This window comes from Ascaphus truei, chromosome 4 (genome assembly GCF_040206685.1).
Source record: "Ascaphus truei isolate aAscTru1 chromosome 4, aAscTru1.hap1, whole genome shotgun sequence".
NCBI lineage: Eukaryota > Metazoa > Chordata > Amphibia > Anura > Ascaphidae > Ascaphus > Ascaphus truei.
In genome coordinates, this window is record NC_134486.1 from 247,081,876 (window position 1) to 247,109,450 (window position 27,575).

Sequence of the window (27,575 nt, forward strand, 5' to 3'; positions counted from 1 at the left end):
CACCAACAGGTCAGTTTTTCAGGATATTCCTGCTTCAGCACAAGTGGTTCAATCGGTGGCTCAGTCTTCAACAAAGCCACTGGTTTAGCCACCTCAGGGATATACTGAAAATCTAACCTGTCGGTGTCCCTTGAGAACTGGAGTCGTCCACCCCTGCTATACACTCTCATTTAATTCATGTTGTTCCCCAAAAGGCATTACTGCCTACAAACCCACCCTTCTGCAGCACTAACACAGCTACTAGAGCTCCAAACTACTGCATCTTTCTGATCGAATGTGGGCAATGGCAACCCTCTTTATGACCTTGGGCAACTTATTTTATCTCACAAAATTAGATTGTAATCTCTATTAGGCAGAAAAGATTTATTATCTACCTTAATGTTTCAGTCCTATTCCAGAACCTTTTCTGTTGAGAATAGGACCAAAATGTTGATGTAGACAATACGTCTCTTCACTTTTTTTTTTTATAGTACCCGAGGGCCTGACTTACTTTGCTTTATTTTCGTAACCATTTTCTTTAGTGTAAGTTTGCAATTAGTTACATGAGTGCCAACCTCTTTATATGGATATTTACCAAATAGGGCTATTAGACATGAGAGGTGGGGGAGTTAGATTTGTTAGGGGGAATGTAGGTAGTGTTAAGGTTAGGCACCCCGGGGGAGGGAAGTTAGGCCTTCTGGGTTGGGTAGTTAACCGCATGTTTACCATTGCAGTTATATGGCTATGATATACATTAGGAAAGGAGGTAGGAATTTGGGGATTTAACCTCTTGGCCGTCTTAAGGCATGCATACAAGCTTTGGCATTCGCCTGAAATGCCAATTAAAGTTGCCTTCAGCCTTGCTTCAGGTATCTTTTCCCCCTATAGGGAATACTGAGGAGTGCTTCAGCAGTTTTTAGCATTTTGTTTTGCAGAAAAATGTCTGCAGCCGACTCTTTGGAGTGTATGGTCCTAAGACTAAGAGAAAAGGAACATGACAAAACTATTGCCCAGCACGTGGAAAACATATTGAAGATAAGCCTAAGAAGTTGTAGTTCCCCAGTAGAACAACCTATTGGATGGCTTGAGATGCAGAGCTTGCTCTTACATTGCATGATTTGTATTCAGAACTGATAGTAACATGTAGTTTACACTATGTTTAGTATACTGTATCATGTTTTAAAATAGAAAATTAAAGTGTTTTAAAATTCATGTTTACTGTAAGATATGTAATGGGCTTTTGTAGCTTTTAACCCTTTGAGTGCGGGGGGTCACAGTGCCTGCGTGCCATGGCCCATCCAGCACAATGGGGTCAGGTGACTGTGGCTGCCATGTTTCAGGAAACAAAAGGAGCAGTAGTCCTCCTCTACCGTTTTCTCACAGGGCAGGATGCAATCACCAGGAAAAACAACCCTCGTTGTGTATGACATGGTGACTATGTCATGGTGCCCGTGGAGTGCCAGATCCCATGACGTAATGTAAATGAAAAAGAGGAAAGACTCCTTATAAGCTGCACAACTCCAATTAAAACTTAACTTTTAATATATATATATATATACATAAACCCTAAGCACCACCAAAGAAGAAGCACCCTTTAGGGATACGTGCATTGGTGGTATCTGTCGTCAATGTGACGGAGGGGTTCGGAAGTGAGAGGATATGACTGTGATGTGCGCTTCATCATAAAATATGCTACGTGTTCCAAATCATACACTGAGACGCGAGAGGCTGATAATACCTTTAAATCCCATGCTCTACCTCTACCTCTACTGTGTTTGTATTTAGCAAATACATTGTTTTCAGCATATTTCAGAGACATGGGGGGTCGTGAACTGCTAAACTTTAAGCAGCAGTCCAAGTTTTTATTTTTATTATTTTGTTTTTTTTCCCATATTAATATGCGCATCAATACAATCTATACAATAATAAGTCATTAGCTAAGTTACCAATAGATCTGTTCTCCTGTGATTGATCGGCGAAGATTCGGCTCAGTGGTTCACTAAATGGCTGTCAGTTCAGCCAGTGCCATCTTAACGTATGGGCACGCTGGGCAGTTGCCCGAGGGCCCCACGAGCATAGGGGCCCCATGCTAATCTATGCACCGACCAGAATTTAACACTAATTTTCCGATCACCCGCCTCAACATTCAAATCTCCCGCTAGCTCAGTAGAAGGAGAAAAATTATGACTTGTAGCAGAGAGTTGGCAGGGCTCAGTGCACTGTTTGCCCAGGGGCCTATAATGCTTTTAAGACTGCCCTGAGTTCAGCAGAAGATGACCAAAGATGCAATGTTCTGTGGGGAAGATAATGTGACCAGGCAGTCATTAGATACAATTGGTCTGCTAATAGATAGGGCAGGGCTCAAAAGGGGTGTGCCAGAGCCTGTTTCAGAAGGGGTAGGGGATGTGACTTTGTAAATGGTCGCTATAGAAAGAAAAAATGCTTGTTACATTATAGTACATTAAAAATGTAATTCAGAGTTGTTTGGCAAAATACTTGTAGCATTTTTTTATAGTACAGAACTGATTTATTAAAAAAAACACATGTACTGTAGGATATTGCTTTTTCTGCAGCTTTAACCATATTTCTCTCTTGCTCTTGTCATTTCACCTCTTTTAACCAAAGCCCACAATGCCACAACCCTCTTCAACACTGCAACTTTTTGAGAGACTATAGGGAAAGTGTTAAGAAATTGATATCTGGGCACCTACATTATTGAATGAGGTTTTCCTAGAGGTTAAACAGGATACTTCAGAGTATAATATTAATTGAAGTATCCACAGCTGCTTTATTAGTATTAATTGCCTATCAGGCTACAGCAACCTTTTCTGGGATTTGGTGCACTAAACTCAATGGGCCAGGTGTTTCTCTGACTTATTATAGATTGCATTTCGCACTAATTAGCTGCTGCTGCCTGACTTGAAATATAAGTTGCACAGCAATATATGGTGCTCCTTATACCTATATCCACCATCATCTCTCTCCTCTGATACTTTCATCACTATTACCCTAATGCCCAAATTTCCAGACTTTCTTCATCACTCTGTTGCAATCTTAGATTAAAGGGAAGTATTAAGGGAATCCTGCCATCATTGTATCAGCTGTAGAGTCAAAGCTGGAAACATTGTTACTACTTGTATTCAGTTTCCAGTTTCTCAGTATTTCTATCACTACTAGTTAACTAGGCATAGTTAACTGCAGTGTGTCTATATACTCCAAACTAAATACATTATTAATGATGATAGACATTTCTGTACCCCTGTTGGTTATTTAGGTTATTTTTATTAATTGATTAGGATATATATATATATAGTGCAGAATAAATGAGTTCTTCAGTATTAGGTGATACCTTTTTATTTGGACTAACAATTTATGTCATAGGACAAGCTTTCGAGAGGTCAGCAATACTGGTATACAAAGGTTTCTATGACTTAGACAGGGATTGGAAAAGAAAAAAAAAAGAAGAAGAAAGAATAATGTAGAGGTATCTGTACCATGTTAGCCGAGCTTAATAATCAAAAACAAATACTTAATACCGTTCTGTGGCTAACAAAATGCTTTTATTTGTGCGAGCTTTGAGATACACTGATCTCTTCTTCGGGTGATGTTACAATGATTATAACATTGCCCAAAGAAGCGATCAGTGTATCTCGAAAGCTCGCACAAATAAAAGCATTTTGTTAGCCACAGACCAGTATGGAGTATTTGTTTTTGATTTTATATATATATATTGCTATCCATTTTATATATATATATATATAGGAGTAAAAAGCATATGTACATATATATATATATATATATATATATATATATATATAAAGAAAAGAAAAGGGAAAAAAGCGCACCCCCTAGTGCAATAACTTCCAGGACATAGAATAAAATTATTTCATAAAATAGATGTGTGATAAAAAGTGCACACTTACAAGATGGATATAGAATAAATTCACATAAAGGTTTCTTTGGTAAATTGTGTGATTAGCCGGGTGACAGAGGGTAGGGGCATCAGCCAATACTCACACCTCTGCAGACCCGTGGAGCACCGACAGAAGCCTGTAGGTAACAGTAACAAACTGTGCCAGCAGGAACCGATGTCAAGATCTTTCAGGGTAGTGTTACAGTCCAACAGATCTATTCACCACGGCATACCACCTCAGTAGGCAATCGATATTAGTGTCCACAATGATCTCAAGACACCAAGTGATCGATGTGGTGACGTCAGTCCTACGCGTTACATCGATCTAAGCCGACTTCGTCAGGGTTCATATGCTTACAGTACATATGCTTTTTACTCCTTATTCTGCAGGTATCCTACAGTACAGTATGTATTCATTAGGCTGTAGCAAGAGGTTCCTCCCCTCCCCCACCCCACCCACCTTTCCCCTTTCCTTTTCATATAACATAGTGGCTACATTTTAGGACACCCAAAGGGTTAATAGACCAACATTTAAATATAACAATGGTGTTTCGTGCATAAACTTGCGTGACTGCAGAAGTCTCTTCAACAGATGTAATCCCTAAACTGGAGATGGGAGACTTAAATAAAAAGCGTATGCGGTTCATCACAGCAGGGGTCTGTGAATAAGGGGTTCACAAGGTTAACATACTGTAATTGGGTTGCTGTCCTCTGGTGTATTCATTAATGAAAGAGGTGTGCAGAGGATAAGTATCCTGAGGCATGGCTGATGTCCTCTGGTATCAAGTGTGAAGTGTAAACAGAGGTTGACTAGGGCAGTAGATACAGATGTAGTCAGTGTTTGCAACCTGTGGTACGCTCCCACGGGTAAAATAGCACAATAACCCCCTCCCCGTTTCTTGCGCACAGCTGGTTCAAAACAATGGCCACTTCTCCCGCTGGTGGATTGTCTATGTCCTGCTGCAGCGCGACACAGGTTGTAACAGCACTGGTTACATCTGTACCTTGGATCTAAGAAGTGCGCTTGCTGTTCGAGTACATCATAAAGTCACCTTCCTGATTCGACCCATACTTATGTATTTCAGTTCCCATGTTCTTCTTTGGAGAGTATTGCTTTAGTCATTCTAAGAAACAACCTGGTACTTTAATATTAAAGGATTTACAGTTTATGCAAGCAGATTCCTACCAATATTTATAAGCTTTTTTTTCTGAGCAGCAGAGTTCACAGCTTCTCTAACAGAAATAGGTACAAGGATCTTCTCTGTTATTGGATTATCTCATGCAAAGGGATACTGATCTGCTGTTGCTTTTCATTCCTAAATAATACTAGCTCAGCTTCTGTGAGCAGAGGAATGCTAAAAGGATGCAGTGTTAGAATAGATTGTGGAAACTCTCTTGGTCAATGTTTATTCTCTGCAGCTCTTATTTGAAACAGTTTCATATATATTGAATATATATATATATATATATATATATATATATATATATATATATATATATATATATATATATATATATACTTATATATATATATACATATATATATAGTAATTATTATTATTACTTTTAGTAATGCAACAGCCTCTTACATTTCCACACCTAAGCACACCATTGGTATACACTCCCACTCCACACACATCTTTTATAAAGCACTGTATACACTGTGGCCTCTTTATAAATTTATATTTACATACATATATACACACACACGCGTGCTTAGATCACTAACATTCAGAGACTATTTAACACCTCAAGTCATAAATCGCATACTACACAGGGGGGAGGATAGGATTCAGTCACAATGCTTTGGTAAATTGTTGCCGTCTTCCCTAGTTAAAAATAAAATACATTAAATAATTTCCAGCGGTGTCCATGTTTAAATGAGATAGAACAAGTCAGGCCCATATTTAGGCATAGGCCTGCTGGTGGCAAATTTCAGGGGGGAGGCAAATTTTTTTTTGGGGGGGGGCGGTGATGCGTGTACAGAGTCCCCGCTCTCTTACCCATAAAAACTAAACTGATTGCCGGGAGAGAGGTGGAGCCTCTGTAAAGGTCTCTTACTACCTCCATGCAGCGTCACCCTCCTCTTTCTACAGCAGTGTCACATGACGATGTGTTTCCATGACAAAATGCCGTCACATGGTGTCCCATTTTCATGTCACGTGACAACAGGACGCTGCAAGAGGAGGAGGCCAGGGCGGCAAAAATGTAAGTGCCTATGAGCAGAAAAATTCTAAAATCGGCCCCGGACCCATTCCTGATCTATTCAGAATTCTTTCATTCAAAATAGACATGGGAAAGCAGCAATTAACAGAGAAGAGCTCTGAAGACATGAAGGGCCACTGTGGCAAGGCATAGATTCTGGGAGATAAAGCAGAGCATTACAAGCAAATGTGATGCCTTCAGGTGAGTGTATCATCATTCTAAGCTATCCTGGCATACACAAAGCAGTTTGTGATACAGACAATCCACATCTCCTGTGAGACTCTAAGGTGCTGTAGAATGGGGATTCCTACACAGAAATGAAAGAAAAGGGAGGGCAAGAGAAAACTTTGAAGTACAGTAGTAAACAAACAGCCTTTACGCCTCTACCATATTACCACCTCAATGAGAGATCTATGATTTTTTTGTTGAAGTTTGTGAAGCTGGTGGATATTGGCACAATTCCTTCCAAATGAACATTTTGAGAAATATGACCTTTTATGAAAATGCAGCATTATGTAATTACTTTACACCACATCAGACCTGGCAGCGGATTTTATTCTTAGAAAAGGAGAACAATAACTCTTAGATGCAAAATATTATACACCCTATTATGATATCTGTACTGTGTAACCCACTTCCCCCATCCCCCCTCCGATGTATACTTATCAAATAGGGTACAATTTGGTGGTAATTTCTTGAATACATTGACAGTAAGTGGGAAATGAATAAAATAGCTCTTATGGGCTTCAATAAGCCCTGAAGTGGCTGATCACACCATGATCGGTCAAAAACACTTATTTACTTGAATATAAGTTTTTCATGATTGGCCGTTACAGGTTTTACTGAGCAAGCCTCCTAGCATCAAATTATCTGATAGTTATAATTGTCAACAGGTGAATATATCATTACCTTAGGTTGTTATTTAAATGCAGGTGTCAAAATAAGCATGCTAAGAATAAAAATGTGTCCAGGTGGTACAAGAAAAGCATGTTGTAGCTTCTGATGACCAATAGCTAAAATAATTAATGTAATTTAAAATGAACATTATTTGAAAGTCACAAAAAAATCAAGAAACATTTCAGAATTGTAATATTTTAATGTTTTTAAAGACCAAATAAACTGAATGTAAAAATAAAATATAATATTTAGTAACATATGGTGTAATAATTGTATGTTCACGCTAGACATACCCATCAAATCATGCTCAAGTCAGGTTTTATACTGTATGTTAGGAAGGTTCCAAATGGCAAATATTTGCAGCAGAATCTGACTTTAAAACACTTTCCCCAACTGTATAAACAATACTTGACATGAAATGTATTCAGAAAAATTACTAGATTTGTAGCTCAAATATTGAACTACTAGGTTTTGTTGGCTACCAACACTACCAGCTATAACAGCAGCATTAATTAATCTTCCAGGTCACATTATAACCAATAGTGGAATAATCTGGGATGTTTATAATTATTGTTTGCCTGTAAAGTTTCGCTGATTTTTAAGAGGTAAGGACCTACAAGTGTTTTACCATCTAGATTAAAACATTTTTTTCCTTTTAAAGCTGCTAGGCTATAGAGATGATTTATGATGTATATCTACATATGACTAATGGGCTCTGCCAACTGTTTTTGAACGTGCCCAAACTGTAATGGTTAAATATACTTAGCAATCATAGCTATTTGGTTGAATGTTTACCCTTCGCTCAATAATTTTGTACCCTGCATGGATCTGGGAGGAAACTGAATTATATTTGTGACTTAAAATCCTTTCTGCCCTCTTCAATTAATTAGTGCATTTTTTTAGAGGGTGATCTCATTGTTGTATCCGGTGTTAGCCCTATTTATTATCAGAACAGATAAAGTACTGTTTACAGGTTGCATATACACTTCAGTTCTACAATAACATGCAACTCATTGCAATACATTGTGTTTCAGGTCCAACAACAGGACAATGAAGGAGTAGCAAATCCCTTTTCATGGTTTATGTGACTTTATTGATGAAGGGAACTCAACTGCGTAGGCACATTAATGAATATGGCCATTTGCTAAGACATAAGGATCCATATTTTCCAAGTGGTGCCAAGCCATAAACAGTCCAAGGGATTGGGCCATAACGTGTCTTACTGCTTAGCATCGCTTATTACGGTAAATATGGTATGAAATATTTAATCTCATTGCAGTCTGAGGGGGGAGGGTGTTTACAGATTGTGGAAAGCCCCTCTAGAAGTGAAGGGATTAATTGAAGTTTCAGAGGGATATATCTTTAACTAATATGATCTGTATGCACTGGGTTGCTAATATGTAATGTGTAGTATAATGTGATGCATATTGTAACATTATACAGTTATACTCACACATCAGCTTTTAATTAGACGTGTTTGACAGATAGAACCAATGATTAAGACTTTTTCTAAATTAGAGTACATGCAGCTTTAGGGACAATTAAAGCTTTTAAGATATTGCAATTAGTTATTTGCTTAATTCCAGAAAATGCTCTGTGACCGTTTTTAATCCAAACAGAATTTAGTACAAAGGTAAGCAGGACCTTTCAGAAAAGCACAGCATATTGAATCAGAGTAAAAGGACTTCTGTCAAATACCTGTATAAAAAGTCCCTTCAGAATACATGTCAACCACATAGCGGCAGAATTGATACTGATCTACCAGAGCAGAAAGGAAAAAGACCAATGAAGACAGTGGATACAGCAATACACTTTGTTTGTATTAGCGAGACAAACATTAAACACAGCACTAAAGTTATACAATGAAATAGTAATATCCTATATTTACCAAGCAGGGCTCTTCCATTTGACACCTACTGGCTCCAGAAGTACCTTAATGCCCATTTACATGAATAAGTCATCAGGAGCCATCTATACTAAGCAGTCTTTTGCTATGACACCGTGCAGCCATACAAGTATCTTCTTGTGAATGCATTTGTAACCCATTTGTAATAATTATCTCTATTGAAGAGAATGACACTTTAGTGACTCTTCTTCTCCCTTCTTCTCCCTTTTCTTCTTGTACTTCCCTAAGTTCAATCAGGTGGATGTTAATATTTGGACTTTTGAGAAGCTAATCCTATAGGGAGTTTTTTTTAACCTAGGTTGCAACTTTTCAGTGATAATATTCATATGCAATTTTTATACTTGATTGTCATCTCATTTCACTTCGATTTACCCCTACAATATTCACTATTTTTGTGCACATATTTTCTAAATCACATTGAATTTATTTTATTTCACTAATAATATTATAAGAACATGTTTTTTGTCTTTAATGTAAAAAGAATATACATTTTTCACACATTATTGCTAGATCAGAAACAGAAGCCATTGCTAACTGTATTACACAGCTGCAAAGTGTAGGTACTTCTTATTGCATTTTAGTTTGTCAATGGAGACAAATGTATTTACTGTGCATAGTAAGAAAAGGAAAGGGAGGACATTCAAAATGAATCTTTAGCCACAAGAAAAGTGTCTTAGTCGGGCTCTTATTTTAACTTTAGTTACTTGTAAAGTTTAGCTTTCTGTATGATTGCATTTTCATTTAACGGCTGTTTCCCTGTTTGAGATTTGACTTTTGGTCACTTTTAACTTCAATGTTTCTGTGCTTCACTCCTACTATTTCTTAAGATCTTCAGCAGAATCCGTTAGAAATATTTTACCTGGCTTTTCTGCTTTTGCTTCCACCTTATCCGATTTCCCCTCTTCGCTCTGGGACTGGGACTTTGTCTTGCTTTCTTCTACTGCTTTAGCTTCTTTTTGTGTGTCTTTTGTTACATTTGCATCTGATGTTTTAGCTTTCACTTCTTTCTTGGTCTTCTTTTCTTCTACTTGAGAGACTTTAGCTTTTTTCTCATCTGAAAGAGCAGGATCCCAAACATTGCTATTACAAAGTAGAATCCACTGACATGGTTTCTCTCTTCTTTTTTTTTCAAATCTAATGCTTTTGATTTACAATGTCAATTGTTTGCATGTAAATATTGCCAAACAATGTAATAGTCTGTTCAAAGCAGACTGATCCTAGCAGCAAAACGTGAAAAATCCTATGTTTTTTTTTTTTTTAAATAAATCATTTTGTAGTATTAGTTAATACTCTCTGGAATATTTTTTAAATCTTTATGCCATTTTTGAATCTACTGATTATGCTTTGGTTGATACAGCAACCATTTAGGAAGTCATATCTACTTTATCTTTTGAAGCAGGCTCTGACACGCACCTTTTTGAGCTCTGCACTATGGCAAAAAAATTATCACAAAGATAATTTGCTGTGTTCCAAAAAGCACACTGTCTATTACTCTGAAAGCTGTAACAATAATGTGTTACACTTAGTAATATAACATTACATATCAATGCAGCATTTCAGACTACAGCACAAAGTTAGAAAGCGACCATTTTGTTAGGCACACTATCAGTATTTTGACAGATTTAGAACAGGAGCACCAAACAATTGTCATCTTAGGTAAGAATTACACTGTCACATGCTTTACATATAAAAGAGGGGACAAGGGGGAATGGAGTAATTGCTGCTTGAAATAATCAGTCCATTCATATTATACAGTACTTCGGGTTTAAAAAAATACTACTTACAATTGTTAAATTGACGTTAAAATGGTGAGATCCATTATAAAAATGTTTGATTTATTGTAAAACCAGCTACAGTACTTACCTTTGGGTTGTTCTTTCTTTTCAACTTTTTCCTTTTTATCAGGTTTCTCACTAGGAATTACTGGAATGAGACAAAACATATTAATTATGTAAATAAATAGCACATTATTATGCAATACATACAACTAGAGACGGGCAAACATTTTTGGGCAGATTTGGATCCGGTTCCATTGGTCCGCGGATTTCAGCGGATCAGTCTCAAAAATGGCGATATGTCTTTTGCAGATTCTTTTTTTTTTTTTAACACCGACAATCCATCCACAGCATCCGCAATCCACTGACGGATTTTAAGAACCGAAACTGCAAATTTAGCAATCCGCATGCTGATTGGTGAATCCGCAGATGGGTTCTTTAAATCCACCAGCAGATTGTATCCAATGGTGGTTTTGTATTAATCTGTGTGGATTGAAACAGTACCAATCCATTGGCAGATTTCACACGGCAGAACGTTTTTTTTTTAATGGCAAATTCAGAAAAATCTTGCAAATGGAGTTGACTGGTTTGCCCATCTCTACATAGGACTGCATACTGTATAAGAATTCCCCAAAATATCAATCTGTTCATTCACTGTTTCTACTGTCCTCATAATTTCAATTTTGCTATTCCCTGCACAAAGCAGTTTTACCGCTTTAGAATTTACATTTAGTCATAGAAAATCAGAATCCCTAAAAACATTGTATGCTTCTTCATTAATGATGGTGTTACCTTTATTATAACTCACCAGAGCTAAATTGTCATTTAATTGTCATACAAATGGTGAGATCCATTATACAAATAATTGAGTTTTTGTAAATCATGCTACTAACCTTTGGGCTGTGCTTTCTTCTCAGCTTTTTCCTTTTTATCAGGTTTTTCGCTATGGATTACTGGAATGAGACAAAACATATTTATTGTGTAAATAAATAGCACATTATTATGCACATACATAGGGCTAGAGATAAGCAAATATTGGGGGGTGGATTTGGATCTGGTTGCATTGGTCCGCGGATTTCAGCTTATTTAATTGCAATACAAATGGTGAGGTCAATATGAAAAAGGGATTGATTTATCGTAAAAATAAGCTACTAACCTTTGGGTTGTGCTTTCTTTTCAACTTTTTCCTTTTTGTCAGGTTTTGCACTAAGAATGACTAGAATGAGACAAAACATATTTATTGTATAAATAAATAGCACATTATTATGCACATAACATTTGGCGTGGATTTGGATTCGGTTCCTTTGGTCTTCAAATTTGAGTGAATCAGTCTCAGAAAGGGCGATATGTCTTTTGCGGATTTTTTTTAACACTGACAATCCATTCGCGGATTATGCAATTCGCTGACGGATTTTAAGACTTCAAACTGCGGATTCACCAATCCACATGCTGATTATTGAATCAATGGATTGGCTTCGTAAAATCCGCCAGCGGATTGTATCCAATGGTGGTTTTGGATTAATCTGCGTGGATTGAAACTGTAACAATCCGTCTGCGGATTTCAAACGGCGTAACGGATTTTGAATGGCGAATTCAGAAAAATCCAGGAAATGGAGTTTGACTGGTTTGCCTATCTCTACATACTGTAGGACAGCGCACTGTACAAGAATTCCCCCAAATATCAACCTGTTCATTCATTGTTTCTCCTGTCCTCCTAATTTCAGTTTTGCTATTTTCTGCACAAAGCAGTGTTACCTCTTTAGAATTTACATTTAGTGTTGGGGAAGCAGAATCCCTTAAAACATTGTATGCTTCCTCATTATTGATGGTATTAACTTTAATATTACTCACCCGAGCTAAATTGTTATTTAATTATCATACAGATGGTGAGATCCATTATACAAATGGATTGATTTATTGTAAAACAAGCTACTAACCTTTGGGTTGTGCTTTCTTTTCAGCTTCTTCCTTTTTGCCGGGTTTTTCACTAGGAATTACTGGAATGAGGCAAACCATATTAAATGTGTAAATAAATAGCACATTATTATGCACATACATACAACTAGAGACGGGCAAAATGTTTGGGCGGATTTGGATTTGGATCCGGTTCCTTTGGTCCGCGGATTTCAGTGGATCAGTCTCAAAAATGGCGATATGTCTTTTGCAGATTCTTTTTTTTTTTAACACCGACAATCCATCCACAGCATCCACAATCTTCTGGCGGATTTTAAGAATCAAAACTGCAGATTCAGCAATCCGCATGCTGATTGTTGAATCAACAGATGGGTTCTTTAAATCCGCCAGCAAATTGTATCCAATGGTGGTTTTGTATTAATCTGCGTGGATTGAAACAGTAACAATACATTGGCAGATTTCACATGGCAGAACGGATTTTGAATGGCAAATGCGGAAAAATCTTGGAAATGGAGTTGACTGGTTTGCCCATCTCTACATAGGACTGCATACTGTATAAGAATTCCCCAAAATATCAATCTGTTCATTCACTGTTTCTACTGTCCTCATAATTTCAATTTTGCTATTCCCTGCACAAAGCAGTTTTACCTCTTTAGAATTTACATTTAGTCATAGAAAATCAGAATCCCTAAAAACATTGTATGCATCTTCATTAATGATGGTGTTAACTTTATTATAGCTCGCTAGAGCTAAATTGTCATTAATTGTCATACAAATGGTGAGATCCATTATACAAATAATTGAGTTTTTGTAAATCATGCTACTAACCTTTGGGTTGTGTTTTCTTCTCAGCTTTTTCCTTTATATCAGTTTTTTCGCTAGGGATTACTGGAATGAGACAAAACATATTTATTGTGTAAATAAATAGCACATTATTATGCACATAGATAGGGCTAGAGATAAGCAAATATTTGGGGGCGGATTTGGATCCGGTTGCATTGGTCCGCGGATTTCAGCTTATTTAATTGCAATACAAATGGTGAGGTCAATACGAAAAAGGGATTGATTTATCGTAAAAACAAGCTACTAACCTTTGGGTTGTGCTTTCTTTTCAGCTTCTTCCTTTTTGCCGGGTTTTTCACTGGGAATTACTGGAATGAGGCAAACCATATTAAATGTGTAAATAAATAGCACATTATTATGCACATACATACAACTAGAGACGGGCAAAATGTTTGGATGGATTTGGATCCGGTTCCTTTGGTCCGCGGATTTCAGTGGATCAGTCTCAAAAATGGCGATTTGTCTTTTGCAGATTCTTTTTTTTTTAACACCGACAATCCATCCACAGCATCCATAATCTTCTGACGGATTTTAAGAATCAAAACTGCAGATTCAGCAATCCGCATGCTGATTGTTGAATCAACAGAAGGGTTCTTAAAATCCACCAGGGGATTGTATCCAATGGTGGTTTTGGATTAATCTGCGTGGATTGAAACAGTAACAATCCATCGGTGGATTTCACATAGCAGAACGGATTTTGAATGGCAAATTACGATAAAATCCAGGAAAAGGAGTTGGACTGGTTTGCCCATCTCTACATAGGACACCATACTGTATAAAAATTCCCCCAAATATCAACCTGTTCGTTCATTGTTTCTACTGTCCTCCTAATTTCTGTTTTGCTATTCCCTGCACAAACCGCTGTTACCTCTTTAGAATTTACATTTAGTGATGGAAAAGCAGAATTCCTTAAAACATTGTATGCTTCTTCATTAATGATGGTGTTAACTTTATTATTGCTCACCAGAGCTATATTGTCATTAATTGTCATACAAATGGTGAGATCCATTATACAAATAATTGAGTTTTTGTAAATCATGCTACTAACCTTTGGGTTGTGTTTTCTTCTCAGCTTTTTCCTTTATATCAGTTTTTTCGCTAGGAATTACTGGAACGAGACAAAACATATCTATTGTGTAAATAAATAGCACATTATTATGCACATAGATAGGGCTAGAGATAAGCAAATTTTGGGGGGCAGATTTGGATCTGGTTGCTTTGGTCTGCGGAATTCAGCTTATTTAATTGCAATACAAATGGTGAGGTCAATTTGAAAAAGGGATTGATTTATTGTAAAACAAGCTCCTAACCTTTAGTTTGTTCTTTCTTTACAGCTTTTTCCTTTTTGTCAGGTTTCTCACTAGGAATTACTGGAATGAGACAAAACATATTAATTGTGTAAATAAATACCACATTATTATGCACATACATACAACTAGAGACGGGCAAAAATTTTGAGTGGATTTGGATCCAGTTCCTTTGGTCCGCGGATTTCAGTGGATCAGTCTCAAAAAAGGCAATTTGTATTTTGTAGATTCTTTTTTTTTAACACCGACAATCCATCCACAGCATCCACAATCTTCTGACGGATTTTAAGAATCAAAACGGCAGATTCAGCAATCCGCATGCTGATTGTTGAATCAAGAGAAGTGTTTTTAAAATCCGCCAGGGGATTGTATCCAATGGTGGTTTTGGATTAATCTGCGTGGATTGAAACAGTAACAATCCGTCGGTGGATTTCACACGGCAGAACAGATTTTGAATGGCAAATTCGGAAAAATCCAGGAAACGGAGTTGGACTGGTTTGCCCATCTCTACATAGGACTGCATACTGTATAAGAATTCCCCAAAATTTCAACCTGTTCATTCATTGTTTCTACTGTCCTCATAATTTCAGTTTTGCTATTTTCTGCACAAAGCAGTCTTAGTTCTTTAGAATTTACATTTAGTGATGGAAAAGCAGAATCCCTTAAAACATTGTATGCTTCTTCATTACTGATGGTAACTTTATTATAACTCACCAGAGCTAAATGTCATGTAATTGTCATAAAAATGGTGAGATCCATTATAAAAATTGATTAATTTATTGTAAATCATGCTACTAACCTTTGGGTTGTGTTTTCTTTTCAGCTTTTTCCTTTTTATCAGGTTTTTCGCTAGGGATTACTGGAACGAGACAAAACATATTTATTGTGTAAATAAATAGTACATTATTATGCACATACATAGAACTAGAGATGGGCGTATCCACAACAATCCATCCGGGGTTTCTGCAATTCGCTGACGGATTATAAGAAATCAAACTGCAGATTCAGCAATCCGCGTGCCGATTATTGAATCCGTGGATTGGATTTGTAAAATCTGTCAGCGGACTTGCTGAATCTGTGGATTGGATTCATTAAATCTGCCAGCGTATTAGTCCACGTGGATTAAAACTGTAACAATCCATTGGCGGATTTCACATGGTAGAAACAGATTTTGAATGTCAAATTCGGAAAAATGTGGGAAAGTTGGACTGGTTTGCCAATCTCTACATGGGACAGCATGCTGTATAAGAATTCCCCAAAATATCAACCTGTTTGTTCACTGTTTCTACTGTCCTCCTAATTTCAGTTGTGCTATTCCCTGCACAAAGCAGTGTTACCTCTTTAGAATTTATTATAACTCACCAGAGCTAAATTGTCATTTAATTGTCATACAAACGATGAGATCAATTATACAAATAATTGAGTTATTGTATAACAAGCTATTGAACTTTGGGCTGTGCTTTCTTCTCAGATTTTTCCTTTTTATCAAGTTTTCCACTAGGAATTACTGGAATGAGAAAAAAATTATTTATTCACATTGTTATGCACATACATAAGACTAGAGATGGGCAAATTTTTGGGGGCGAATTTGAATCCGGTTCCTTTGGTCTGCGGATTTCAGCGGACCAGTCTCAAAAATGGCGATTTGTCTTCTGCAGATTCTTTTTTGTAACACCGACCATCCATCCGCAGCTACCGCAATCCGCTGACGGATTTTAAGAATCAAAACTGTAGATTCAGCAATCCGCATGCTGATTGGCGAATCTGCGGATGGGTTCTTAAAATCCACCAGCGGGTTGTATCCAATGGTGGTTTTGGATTAATCTGCATGGATTGAAATTGTAACAATCGGTTGGCGGATTTTAAATCTGCGGCGTAAAAAAATCTGGGAAACAGAGTTGGACTGGTTTGCACATCTCTACATAGGACAGCATATTGTACTGTATAAGAATTCCCTAAGATATCAACCTCTTTGTTCATTGTTTCTACTGTCCTCCTAATTTCAGTTTTGCTATTCCCTGCACAAAGCAGTGTTTCCTCTTTAGAATTTACATTTAGTCATGGAAAAGCAGAATCCGTTAAAATATTGTTGTGACGGTAGAGGTAGTCGGCCTTCATAATAATGGTGGAGCCCGGCTGGCTGCCCTTGGAAACCATGTGTAAAGAGCTATGTGTCAGCTCAGTGATGTATATTAATGTTTGCCCCTGTAACCATGTTCCCATTAAACTGCCCCCTGTAGGGTTATAAGCTAGGAATGCCATGTGTGGTTATGGTCCCTCATAGGAAATAGCTGGAGGACCGGACTTTGGGAGCAGAAGTTTAAGGGTGGATGTTGGGGGGCAAATAGGGTTAAAAACTGTGTAAGGTGTTGCTGACCGGTTATACCGGGAGTACTGATAATTTACCCGCAAAGAATTTATGATTTGCAGGTACGCGTCTGTACATAAAGATGGTGTGTTATGGAGGGGTAATGCAACTCTATGGGTTATCTTTGCACTGCCAGTAAATTCTACAATTGGGTTTTAAAACACAGTGCAGGAGCCTGTTTTTAAACCTAAAGTAGTTGCAGAGTCCAAGTTTTAGGGTCCAAGTTCTAGGGACCATGTTTTAAGGTCCAAGTTCTAGGGATCATGTTTTAGGGACCAAGTTTTAGAGTCAAAGTTCCCAATGTAATAGGATAGGTATCCATTGCTATACAGACAGCTCCGGTAATGTAATTAGCCAAGGGGTCTGCATGGCAATGGCAGATCAAAGGGACGGATGGGCAAGGTGTCAGGACAAGTGGCAGGCGGGGAAGAATGGAGGAACAGGTCTGTGGATGGGCTCTCAGCGGGTGAGACACTTTGTTGTAGCCAGACACTGTGGAGCCTGCCCAGTGGGCTGCAATGGGCTTACCAGAAAAACCCATAGCCGAGACAGAGCTCGTAGGCGCAATTTCCATTGGACAGTTCCTATTTCCCGCTTAGCTGGCATCCTGAACCTAGCACACCCCCTCCTGTGATTGGGTAATGCCAGACGAGCCCCAAGCTCGTGATTGCTGTTTGGAGACAAACCAGTTCTCTGATTGGTCGTCAGTCTATCTTCCGTGTTAGACATAGCCCCGCGGTGTTTATGTAAGGAGACTGGCGATCAGAGAACCAGAGCATTTATGGGCTTGAGCCAGTGAAGCGATGGCAGCTTTTTGAAAGTGCTCTGCTCGGAATAGCAGAGCGCTCGGCTCAGAGTTGCCAGTGACAAGCCTGGCCATGCTGAGGCTAGGTCCCTGTCATGATCCATGATCCGCGACGCACTCGGTGCACTCGTCACTTACTCCAACCCGTGAACGGGCCACCCGCTCCTTCCGTCAGACATGACGCTTCCCTTCCTTCTCCTGGGACCAGCCGCCTTGCTAGGTACTCGCATCCCATGCGGAGGTTAATACCATGGTCTCTGGTCCCGCCTCCAGAGTCCGCCCATGTGGCAACTTTATCAGTGCGCAGCGCGCACACGCGGTGCACGGTCAGTGCACACATGGACTGCGTCATCTCTCCGCCTCTGGGATCCTCCCACACCTGTCTCTTGCACCGTATCCTCCTATCACACTCACTCTCTCTGACGCAGCTCCTCCAGCCTGTTACCTCATTGGTCCCTGTGTCCTATATATGCACAGCAGGCCCACTGGCAAATCAGCTGAGCATAAACCTTCCTATGTGCGAAGTGTTCACTGCTACCCTTGCCTCCACAGTCTTGTTGTGTACTATGGTTCTTAGTTCCTCTGTTTCAGACCTTGGCTATTCTTCTGGACTCTGCTCTTCTAAACTCCTGACCCTAGCTACCAACGACGATCCGCACCTCTCCAACCTCGACCTTGGTAAAGTACCACGATAATCCGCAACTCTCCAATCCTGACCACGGCTAAGTACCTTCAATGATCCGCACCTCTCCAACCCTGACCTCGGCAAGTATATCTGACCATCCATACCTGTCCAACCCCAACCCTACCTCAACCTATCTACACTCCAGACGCGCCCACGCGGCTGTTGGTTGGTGTTATATATCAATCCCCACCTCGACCTCGCGGTCATGCCTTGTTTGTGGTGCGCACTCAGTTACAGTCCCGTATTTCACGGCCACATTTTGAGACGCGAATGTAGCGTGGAGAGCATTGTTGTTCTCCCGAAAAAAGCTTGCCCGAATAAACGCAATTTATTCAATAATCTTGTCCTGCCTAGTGAATTGATCCTGGTAAGGTAAAAAAGTGTTAAAAGTACTGGTCTCCCATGACAATTGTCTTCATTAATAATGGTGTTAACTTTATTATAGCTCACCAGAGCTAAATTGTCAATTAATTGTCATACAAATGCTTAGATCCATTATACAAATAATTAGAGTTATTGTAAAACAAGCAACTGACCTTTGGGCTGTGTTTTCTTTTCAGCTTTTTCCTTTTTATCAGGTTTTTCGCTAGGGATTACTGGAATGAGACAAAACATATTTATTGTGTAAATAAATAGTACATTATTATGCACATACATAGAACTAGAGATGGGCGTATCCACGACAATCCATCCGGGGATTCTGCAATTCGCTGACGGATTTTAAGAATCCAAACTGCAGATTCAGCAATCCGCGTGCCGATTGTTGAATCCGTGGATTGGATTCGTAAAATGTCAGCGGATTTGCTGAATTCATGGATTGGATTCTTAAAATCCGCTAGCGGATTGTATCTAACGACAGTTTTGGATTAGTCCGCATTGATTGAAACTGTAACAATCCATTGGCTGATTTCACACTGCGGAAAAAAGATTTTGAATATCAAATTCGGAAAAATCCGGGAAATGGAGATTGACTGGTTTTCCCATCTCTACATAGGACAGCATATTGTACTGTATAAGAATTCCCCAAAATATCAACCTCTTTGATCATTGTTTCTACTGTCCTCCTACTTTCAGTTTTGCTATTCCCTGCACAAACCACTGTTACATTTTTTGAATTTACATTTAGTCATGGAAAAGCAGAATCACTTAAAATATTGTTGTGACGGTAGAGGTAGTCGGCCTTCATAATAAAGGTGGAGCCCGGCTGGCTGCCCCCGGAAACCATGTGTAAAGAGCTATGTGTCAGCTCAGTGATGTATATTAATGTTTGCCCCTGCAATCATGTTCCCATTAAACTTCCCCCTGTAGGGTTATAAGCTAGGGATGCCATGTGTGGTTTGGGTCCCTCATAGGAAATAGCTGCAGGACCGGGACATTGGGAGCATAAGTTTAAGGGTGGATGTTGGGGGGCAAATAGTGTTAAAACTATGTAAGGGGTTGCTGACCGGTTATACCGGGAGTACTGATATTTTACCCCCAAATAGTGTATGATTTGCGGGTTCGCGTCTGTACATAAAAATGGTGTGTTATGGAGGGATAATGCAACTCTATGTGTTATCTTTGCCCTGCCAGCACGTTCTATAATTGAGTTTAAAAACACAGTGCAGGAGCCTGTTTTTAAACCTAGTCACAGAGTCCAAGTTTTAGGGTCCAAGTTTTAGGGACCAAGTTTTAGGATCCAAGTTCTTGGGACAATGTTTTAGAGTGCAAGTTCCCAATGTAATTGGATAGGTATCCATTGCTATACAGACAGCCCTGGTAATGTAGTTAGCTGAGGGGTCTGCATGGCAATGGCATATCAAAGTGATGGATGGGCAAGGTATCAGGACAACTGGTAGGCGGGGAAGAGCGGAGGAACAGGTCTGTGGATGGGGTCTCAGTGGGTGAGACGCTTTGTTGTAGCCAGACACTGTGGAGCCTACCCAGCGGGCGGTAATGTGCTTGCCAGGGAAAGCCATTGCTGAGACAGAGCTCGTAGGCATGATTTCCATTGGCCAGTTCATATTTCCCACTTTGCCGGCATCTTGAACCTAGCACACTCCCTCCTTTGATTGGGTAACGGCAGGTGAGCCTCCGGCTTGTGATTGCTGGTTGAGGACATACCCCCAATCTGATTGGTTGCCAGTCTGTCTTCCATGTTACACATAGCCCAGCAGTGTCTATTTAAGGAGACTGGCCGATCAGAGAACCAAGCATGCTTGGGCTTTAGCCGGTTAAGCGAAGCGTTGTTCTGAATAGCAGATTGCTCGGCACAGTTTTCAGTGAAAAGTCTGGCCGTGCTGAGGCTAAGTCCTGTATTTCACGGCCAAGTTCTGAGAAGGGAACGTAGCAGGAAGAGCATTGCGGTACTCCCAAAAAGAGTACCAGAGTTCCTGGACATGCAGCACACAGGGTAACCCTTCCTGAAGCGGGCACCCTGCACCTAGTTGAGGCTAGTGACTCACCCCGGACCCCCAGTTGGTATGTATTTAATGTATTTTGTGTAATTTATGTATGTCTGTGACTTGCCCGAATAAACGCAAATTATTGAATAATCTTGTCCTGCCTAGTGAAATGATCCCGGTAAAGTTAAAAAGTGTTAAAAGTACTGGTCTCCCATGACAATTTTCTTCATTAATAATGGTGTTAACTTTATTATAGCTCACCAGAGCTAAATTGTGATACAAATGGTGAGATCCATTATACAAATAATTGAGTTATTGTAAAACAAGCTACTGACCTTTGGGCTGTGCTTTCTTTTCAGCTTTTTCCTTTTTATCAGGTTTTTCACTAGGGATTACTGGAATGAGACAAAACATATTTCTTGTGTAAATAAATAGTACATTATTATGCACATACATAGAACTAGAGATGGGCGTATCGACGACAATCCATCCGGGGATTCCGCAATTCGCTGACAGATTTTAAGAATCCACACTGCAGATTCAGAAATCAGCGTGCCGATTGCTGAATCTGTGGATTGGATTCTTTAAATCCGCCAGCGGATTGTATCCAATGACGGTTTTGGATTAGTCCGTGTGGATTGAAACTGTAACAATCCATTGGCGGATTTCACAAGGCGGAAACAGATTTTGAATATCAAATTCATAAAAATCTGGTAAATTGGGTTGGACTGGTTTGCCCATATCTACATAGGACAGCATGCTGTATAAGAATTCCCCAAAATATCAACCACTTCGTTCATTGTTTCTACTGTCCTCCTAATTTCAGTTTTGCTATTCCCTGCACAAACCGCTGTTACCTCTTTAGAATTTACATTTAGTGATGGAAAAGCAGAATCCCTTAAAACATTGAATGCTTCTTCATTAATGATGGTGTTAACTTTATTATAACTCACCAGAGCTAAATTATTATTTAATTGCCATACAAATGGTGAGGTCAATTAGAAAAATGGATTTATTTATTGTAAAACAAGCTACTAACCTTTGGGCTGTGCTTTCTTTTCAGCTTTTTCCTTTTTATCAGGTTTTGCACTAGGAATTACTGGAATGAGACAAAACATATTTATTGTGTAAATAAATAGCACATAACAATTAGGGTGGATTTGGATTCGGCTCCTTTGGTCTTCAAATTTGAACGGATCAGTCTCAAAAATGGCGATATGTGTTTTGCAGATTTTTTTTAACCCTGACAATCCATCCGTAGATTCTGCAATTCACTGATGCATTATAAGAACCCAAACTGCGGATTCAGCAATCCATGTGACGATTGCTGAATCCACGGATTAGATTCTTTAAATCCGCCAGTGGATTGTATCCATTGCGGTTTTGGATTAATCCGCATGGATTGAAACTGTAACAATCCATTGGCGGATTTCACATGGCGGAAATGGATTTTGAATGTCGAATTCAGAAAAATCAGGGAAATGGAGTTGGACTGGTTTGCCCATATCTTCATTCAATAAAGATACCAGCCCTTATTCTGTAAGGTGTGATAAGCACAGATGAAGCGCTATAACAGTGAAAGTCCCATTAAAATAAAACGTGCTTCTCATGCGTTAGCATTTCATCTGTGCTTAACACAACTTACAGAATAAGGTCACAGGCTGCTCCCAACACACACACACACACACACACACACACACACACACACACACACACACACACACACACACACACACACACACACACACACACACACACACACACACACACACACACACACACACACACACACCAATATATCTTCAAGTGAAGAAACAGAGTTCACTTCTATTATGAGGGTATTATGCCACATTACTTTAGTAATTTTTTCCTGATTGGTACTTTACTACTGATCTTGTGCACAACTGTTCTTGTCTGTTGCACCGTAAAAACAAAATCCATATTTATTTTTCGTATGTGAGGACGTAATTTTAAATAATGCCTTATCTCGCAAAAAGGTTGCTTGTTTTCCACATTAGAAGGTGATTAGCCGTGTGCATTCAGAAAAAAAGCCCTGACATAGCACATACTTGTCCCCAGGAATTTGCAGCTAAACATATGTTATACTGTATACTGGAAATTAAATTAGAAAAATGCAACCCCTCAAAGAAGATCACAGCCCAAATAATCAATCTGGTTATAATATTTTTAGAAACTGTATAATATCATATGCATTGATACAAGTGTTATAATCATTTCATATAAGAGGAAATTGCTAAAAAAAAATTACACTTAAAAAAAATAAGCATGTACATACAGTAAATAAACATAGAAAAGTACATATTTAGTTGCGTGCTACTGAATTACAATCAAAGGTAAGAATCACAGTATAAAGCACAGACTTGATTGGTATATATATTGCAGAGTAAATGTAAATGTATGTGTATATGTATATGTGTATATGTATATGTATATATATATATATGTGTGTGTGTGTGTATATATATATATATATATATATATATATATATATATATATATATATATATATATATATATATATATATATATATATATATAACTGAATTTATATATTAGTGCCAAGGATATGTGTATCCAAGCAAAAAATATTTACTTTAATGCATAGCTTAATTTTTTCTTGCAGTCACAATTTTCTAATGCTAGAAGCTTGTCACTCATGTTTCTTACGTTCCATGCAGCCTGCTAGCATGGGAGGTTTATGCTAACTCTGAACTGCCTGAGTTTTGTGCATGCGGAAAAGCAAGATCCCCTGTGCATCACATAATTCCTCCCTGTTTCCTTCTATTACTATTTCCAGAACAATAAGCTGATGCACACAGGGCAAAATAAGAACAAAGTAATTTGGTACACTAACACAAAGAGATGCAAGGTGATCATGCCGCTCTTTGGGTCAGTTTCAATAAACTTCAATGGATGAGCTTTCTGTTTGACAGAACATATCAATATATTCCTATTTTTTCAACGAATTCAACAAAAAATTATATATGCATATCGGCAGGACTGGGACAATACTCAAATCATGATATTAAGAAAGTTATAGTGGGTAAAAAAAGTGACAAAAACCCTCCCCCTTACAGTAAATAAAAATACCACTTGTGGCGCATTTGCATGTCCCAGACAGATCTGCAACCCAGTCTTTCCCCATTATCGCTTAGCAATCAGTGCTTCCACTGCAGCTAGGGTTTCTGGGTAATGACATGCAAATGAGCACCGTGTGTCACTCTTTGCTTCTTTTCCAAATTAACAAAGACCCCTATGAGCTTATGTCTGCCGTATTACAAAGCTTTTCAGCACAGCCTGGGTTAAAGAATTGCATAGCAAGTAAATCAAGATACAATTTCCAATAGTTGTTATATGTACAACCATTTTTCCAAATGACATACTGTACAGTAGGTAGTGAGGAACACACAGGAATTGCATGTTTTTGTGAGTGTGACTTTCTGGTGATTATTTGACCCCATGTATCCAGTGATAATCACGGTTTCAAGCTTATTGAATAGCACGTGCCTACTTAATTCGTCAAAGTATGATAATGTACGTATATATTAGTATTTTTGAGAACACTTTCTTACTCCTCTTTAGGCTTCGTCCCTGGTGGCTGCGGTTGCGCGTGCGACGGCGTTCACACCGCACATAAAGTACACCCCTCTATGGGGCAGGCCCCAGTCGGCGTGTGTGCACATGCATGCAAAGCGCGATGCGAAATCACCTTTGCCAAAAGACAAGATTTTTGTCTTTTGGCGCGGCGGCCGAACGTTGGCCATGTCACGGCGCTGGTTCTGCTAATGAGGGCGAACCAGCCGCGCGATGTCATGGCCGCGCCCCTGCCATGCCTCCCCCTGCTCTACTCAAGACGCGCATCCCATCGCTACCCCTAGACCGCAGGTTGCGGTTTAAACTGGTGCACGCAACGCCAGGCGCTCCGACGCACACAGTGAATGGGGCCGTAGCCTTTTTCCCTCTTCACTGCTCTATGAACGTTATTATTTCTATATTGAATACACTGAAGCTTTCTTCATCTTCTTTTGAGATAAAACTCGGACTTTATTGAATCTGGCTCCCAGTACCAAGTTAGCTCCGAAATGCCATTTGTACATACAGTAGATGCCCAAGCTTTACTATGAATGTGACTGTAATTTGAAATAAAAACATACAACATTGTTACCTTTAGGTGGTGCTTTCTTTTCAGGTTTTCTTTTGGTTTCAGGAATTTCTTTTGGAATAACTAAAAAGGAACACACGGAAAAACACATACGCTTGCTTAGCTTTTCAGATATGTAATTAAACATTTCTTGTGTAACAAGAGTTTGAATAAATCATCCCCACATTTTTTTTAATGAGATGATGTGAGAGCATTAATAAGTTAATTAAACCTACTCTGAGATATTTAATAGAAAAAAAAAAATCCCAGACCAGGCTAATTTCTGCAAAAAAGAAGCGTACAGCATCAGTGCTTTAGCAAGTTAGAGAATCTCCATGAACATCATCCATGCTTATGCTAATCTGACTCTCCCTTTCACCGTGTTTATCATAGGGAAGAAATTTAGCACGGGTTCAATTCATCTTCTAGAAGTGAAGAAAATTGCAATTCCTTTTGGCTTACGTGCACACAACCCCTTTACTAAGTACAGTTCCACACATTTTGCTTTGCTGGATGGCATGATTGTTTATTTTTCTGTCTTAAGTGATCCAATAGATGTGAATTGATTTTCAAGTGGAACAGCTAAAAGTGACTACATAATTAAATCAAAGGCTTAAAAAAAACATTTGTCTCAGAATAAAGAATACTGCTGGGCCAACAAAATGTACATAAATTCATCAGATATCTGTGTTGTAGAGAGTCATTGTGACATACACAGACACTCACAAATAAATGGATGTCACAATATACTATCTCAAATTAATAGGTTTAAAAATAGGGATGCGCAAATGTCTTCAAATTTCACAAGAACTTTGGAAATTTTGCAAAGATGGCAGTACTGTATATAAAGAGTACCCCTCCCTTGACCAAAATCTCTCTCCTCTTCCTTTGCCACAAAGCTACTTGAGTGACTTGTTTACAACCACTTGACTCACTTTCTCTCCTCCAACTCCCTGCAATATGGTACACTCCACCAAGACAGCACTAAAAAGTCTAAGGGTCACTTCTTCTTACTAATTCTCCTGGATCCCTCTGCTGACTTCAATGCCCCCTTCTCCTGCACACTCTCCAGCCCATTGGACTCTGTGATACAGCCCTCTCGTGGATCAAGTCCTACCTGTCCAACAATTCCTTCAGTGTTTCCCTCTCTGGGGTGTATTCCTCTTCACTACCTTCTTCTGTTGGGGTTGCAAAAGGCTCTATCCTTGGCCTTCTGCTATTCTCACTCTACACCTCTTCTCTTGACAAACTAATACAATCTTTTGGCTTTCAGTATAATTTCTTTGCTGATAATACCCACATTTACCTCTCCTCCTCTGACCTCTCTCCCTCTTTCTTATCTTATCACCAACTGTCTCTCAGCAATCTCCTCCTGGATTTTCACATAGTTACCTGAAATTCCCCTTTCCACTGCCACTCCTACACCCAAACTCTCCCTCACCGTCAAAAACACCACAATCTCATCAACACCCCAACCTGCTGCGTAGGGGTCATCTTTGGCTCTGCCCTCTCCTTAATTCTTCTTATGCATTCCCTCACTAAGTCCTGCGATCTCCACCAAAATATCACTAGGATACACCTTTTTCTCACTCATGATGCAACTAAAATTCTAAGTCACTCACTAATCTCCTCTAGCCTTGACTACTTTCACCTTATTCTGGCTGGAATTCCCCTTGTCCAAACTCCAACCCATCCAAAATGCTGCTGCCAGACACATTTACATCATTCACCGCGCCCCTTCGGCTGTGCCACTATGCAAATCACTACACTGGCTTCCCATATTTTCTAGAAACGAAATGAAAATTTTAGTTCTGACTTACAAAACACTCAACAATGCGTTTCCCCCTTTACATCTCTGCCCTCATTCCCAAATATAAACCCAAATGCCCCCTATGTTCTGCTTATGACACCCACCTTCCTTCCTGTGTTATTACTTCCTCTCACTCCTGCCTTCAAGATTTCTCCGATGCTGCACCCTCTCTCTGGAATTCCCTACCACGCACCCTCAGACTTTCCCCCAGCATTCAGTCCGTTAACCAATCCCTGAAAACTAACCTTTTCAAGGGAACCTGTATGTAACATTTAACTCCCCGCTCAAACTCTATTGGGGCTAGCTCTACAGCTGGACCAAACTCCTTGCTAACACACCCTAACATCCTCACCACAAAGACTTAATCGGATCAACTTCGGGCTGGATAATACTCAATCCTGAGGCATACTTCATCCCAAAATGGACAGCCACTTTACCCATTTTTCATTGCCCCTTTTTCCCTCTATATTGAAAGCTCTCATAAACAGGGCTCTCATTACCTCTTGTATCTGTTTGTGTTTCTTTATCCTTATTTTGTATGTCATTTTATTTATTTAATATACATAACTCTGTGCCCCCATTGTACCACGCTGCAGAATATGTTGGCAATTTATACATAAAC

The 27,575-nt window shown here is 39.1% G+C and overlaps 1 protein-coding gene across 50 annotated transcripts in view; it reads right to left on the bottom strand.

The window, feature by feature from the left end:
• The window catches only part of TRDN (triadin), a 798,289-nt gene that overhangs the window by 597,444 nt on the left and 173,270 nt on the right, over window positions 1–27,575 (bottom strand). For 48 of the 50 annotated variants that reach the window (XM_075597200.1, XM_075597198.1, XM_075597185.1 and 45 more), the window contains 16 exons: window positions 25,168–25,227; window positions 22,021–22,080; window positions 21,317–21,376; window positions 19,134–19,193; window positions 16,186–16,246; window positions 15,539–15,597; window positions 14,743–14,802; window positions 14,481–14,540; window positions 13,681–13,740; window positions 13,418–13,477; window positions 12,613–12,672; window positions 11,832–11,891; window positions 11,569–11,628; window positions 10,764–10,823; window positions 9,760–9,954; window positions 8,693–8,752 (listed from right to left, as the gene is read on the bottom strand). In XM_075597200.1, coding sequence (XP_075453315.1) covers window positions 8,693–8,752; window positions 9,760–9,954; window positions 10,764–10,823; window positions 11,569–11,628; window positions 11,832–11,891; window positions 12,613–12,672; window positions 13,418–13,477; window positions 13,681–13,740; window positions 14,481–14,540; window positions 14,743–14,802; window positions 15,539–15,597; window positions 16,186–16,246; window positions 19,134–19,193; window positions 21,317–21,376; window positions 22,021–22,080; window positions 25,168–25,227 — 1,095 coding nt within the window. Of the gene's footprint in view, window positions 1–8,692; window positions 8,753–9,759; window positions 9,955–10,763; window positions 10,824–11,568; window positions 11,629–11,831; window positions 11,892–12,612; window positions 12,673–13,417; window positions 13,478–13,680; window positions 13,741–14,480; window positions 14,541–14,742; window positions 14,803–15,538; window positions 15,599–16,185; window positions 16,247–19,133; window positions 19,194–21,316; window positions 21,377–22,020; window positions 22,081–25,167; window positions 25,228–27,575 lie in introns of all 50 variants that reach the window. The other 2 variants (XM_075597218.1, XM_075597217.1) reach the window with 2 other exon arrangements.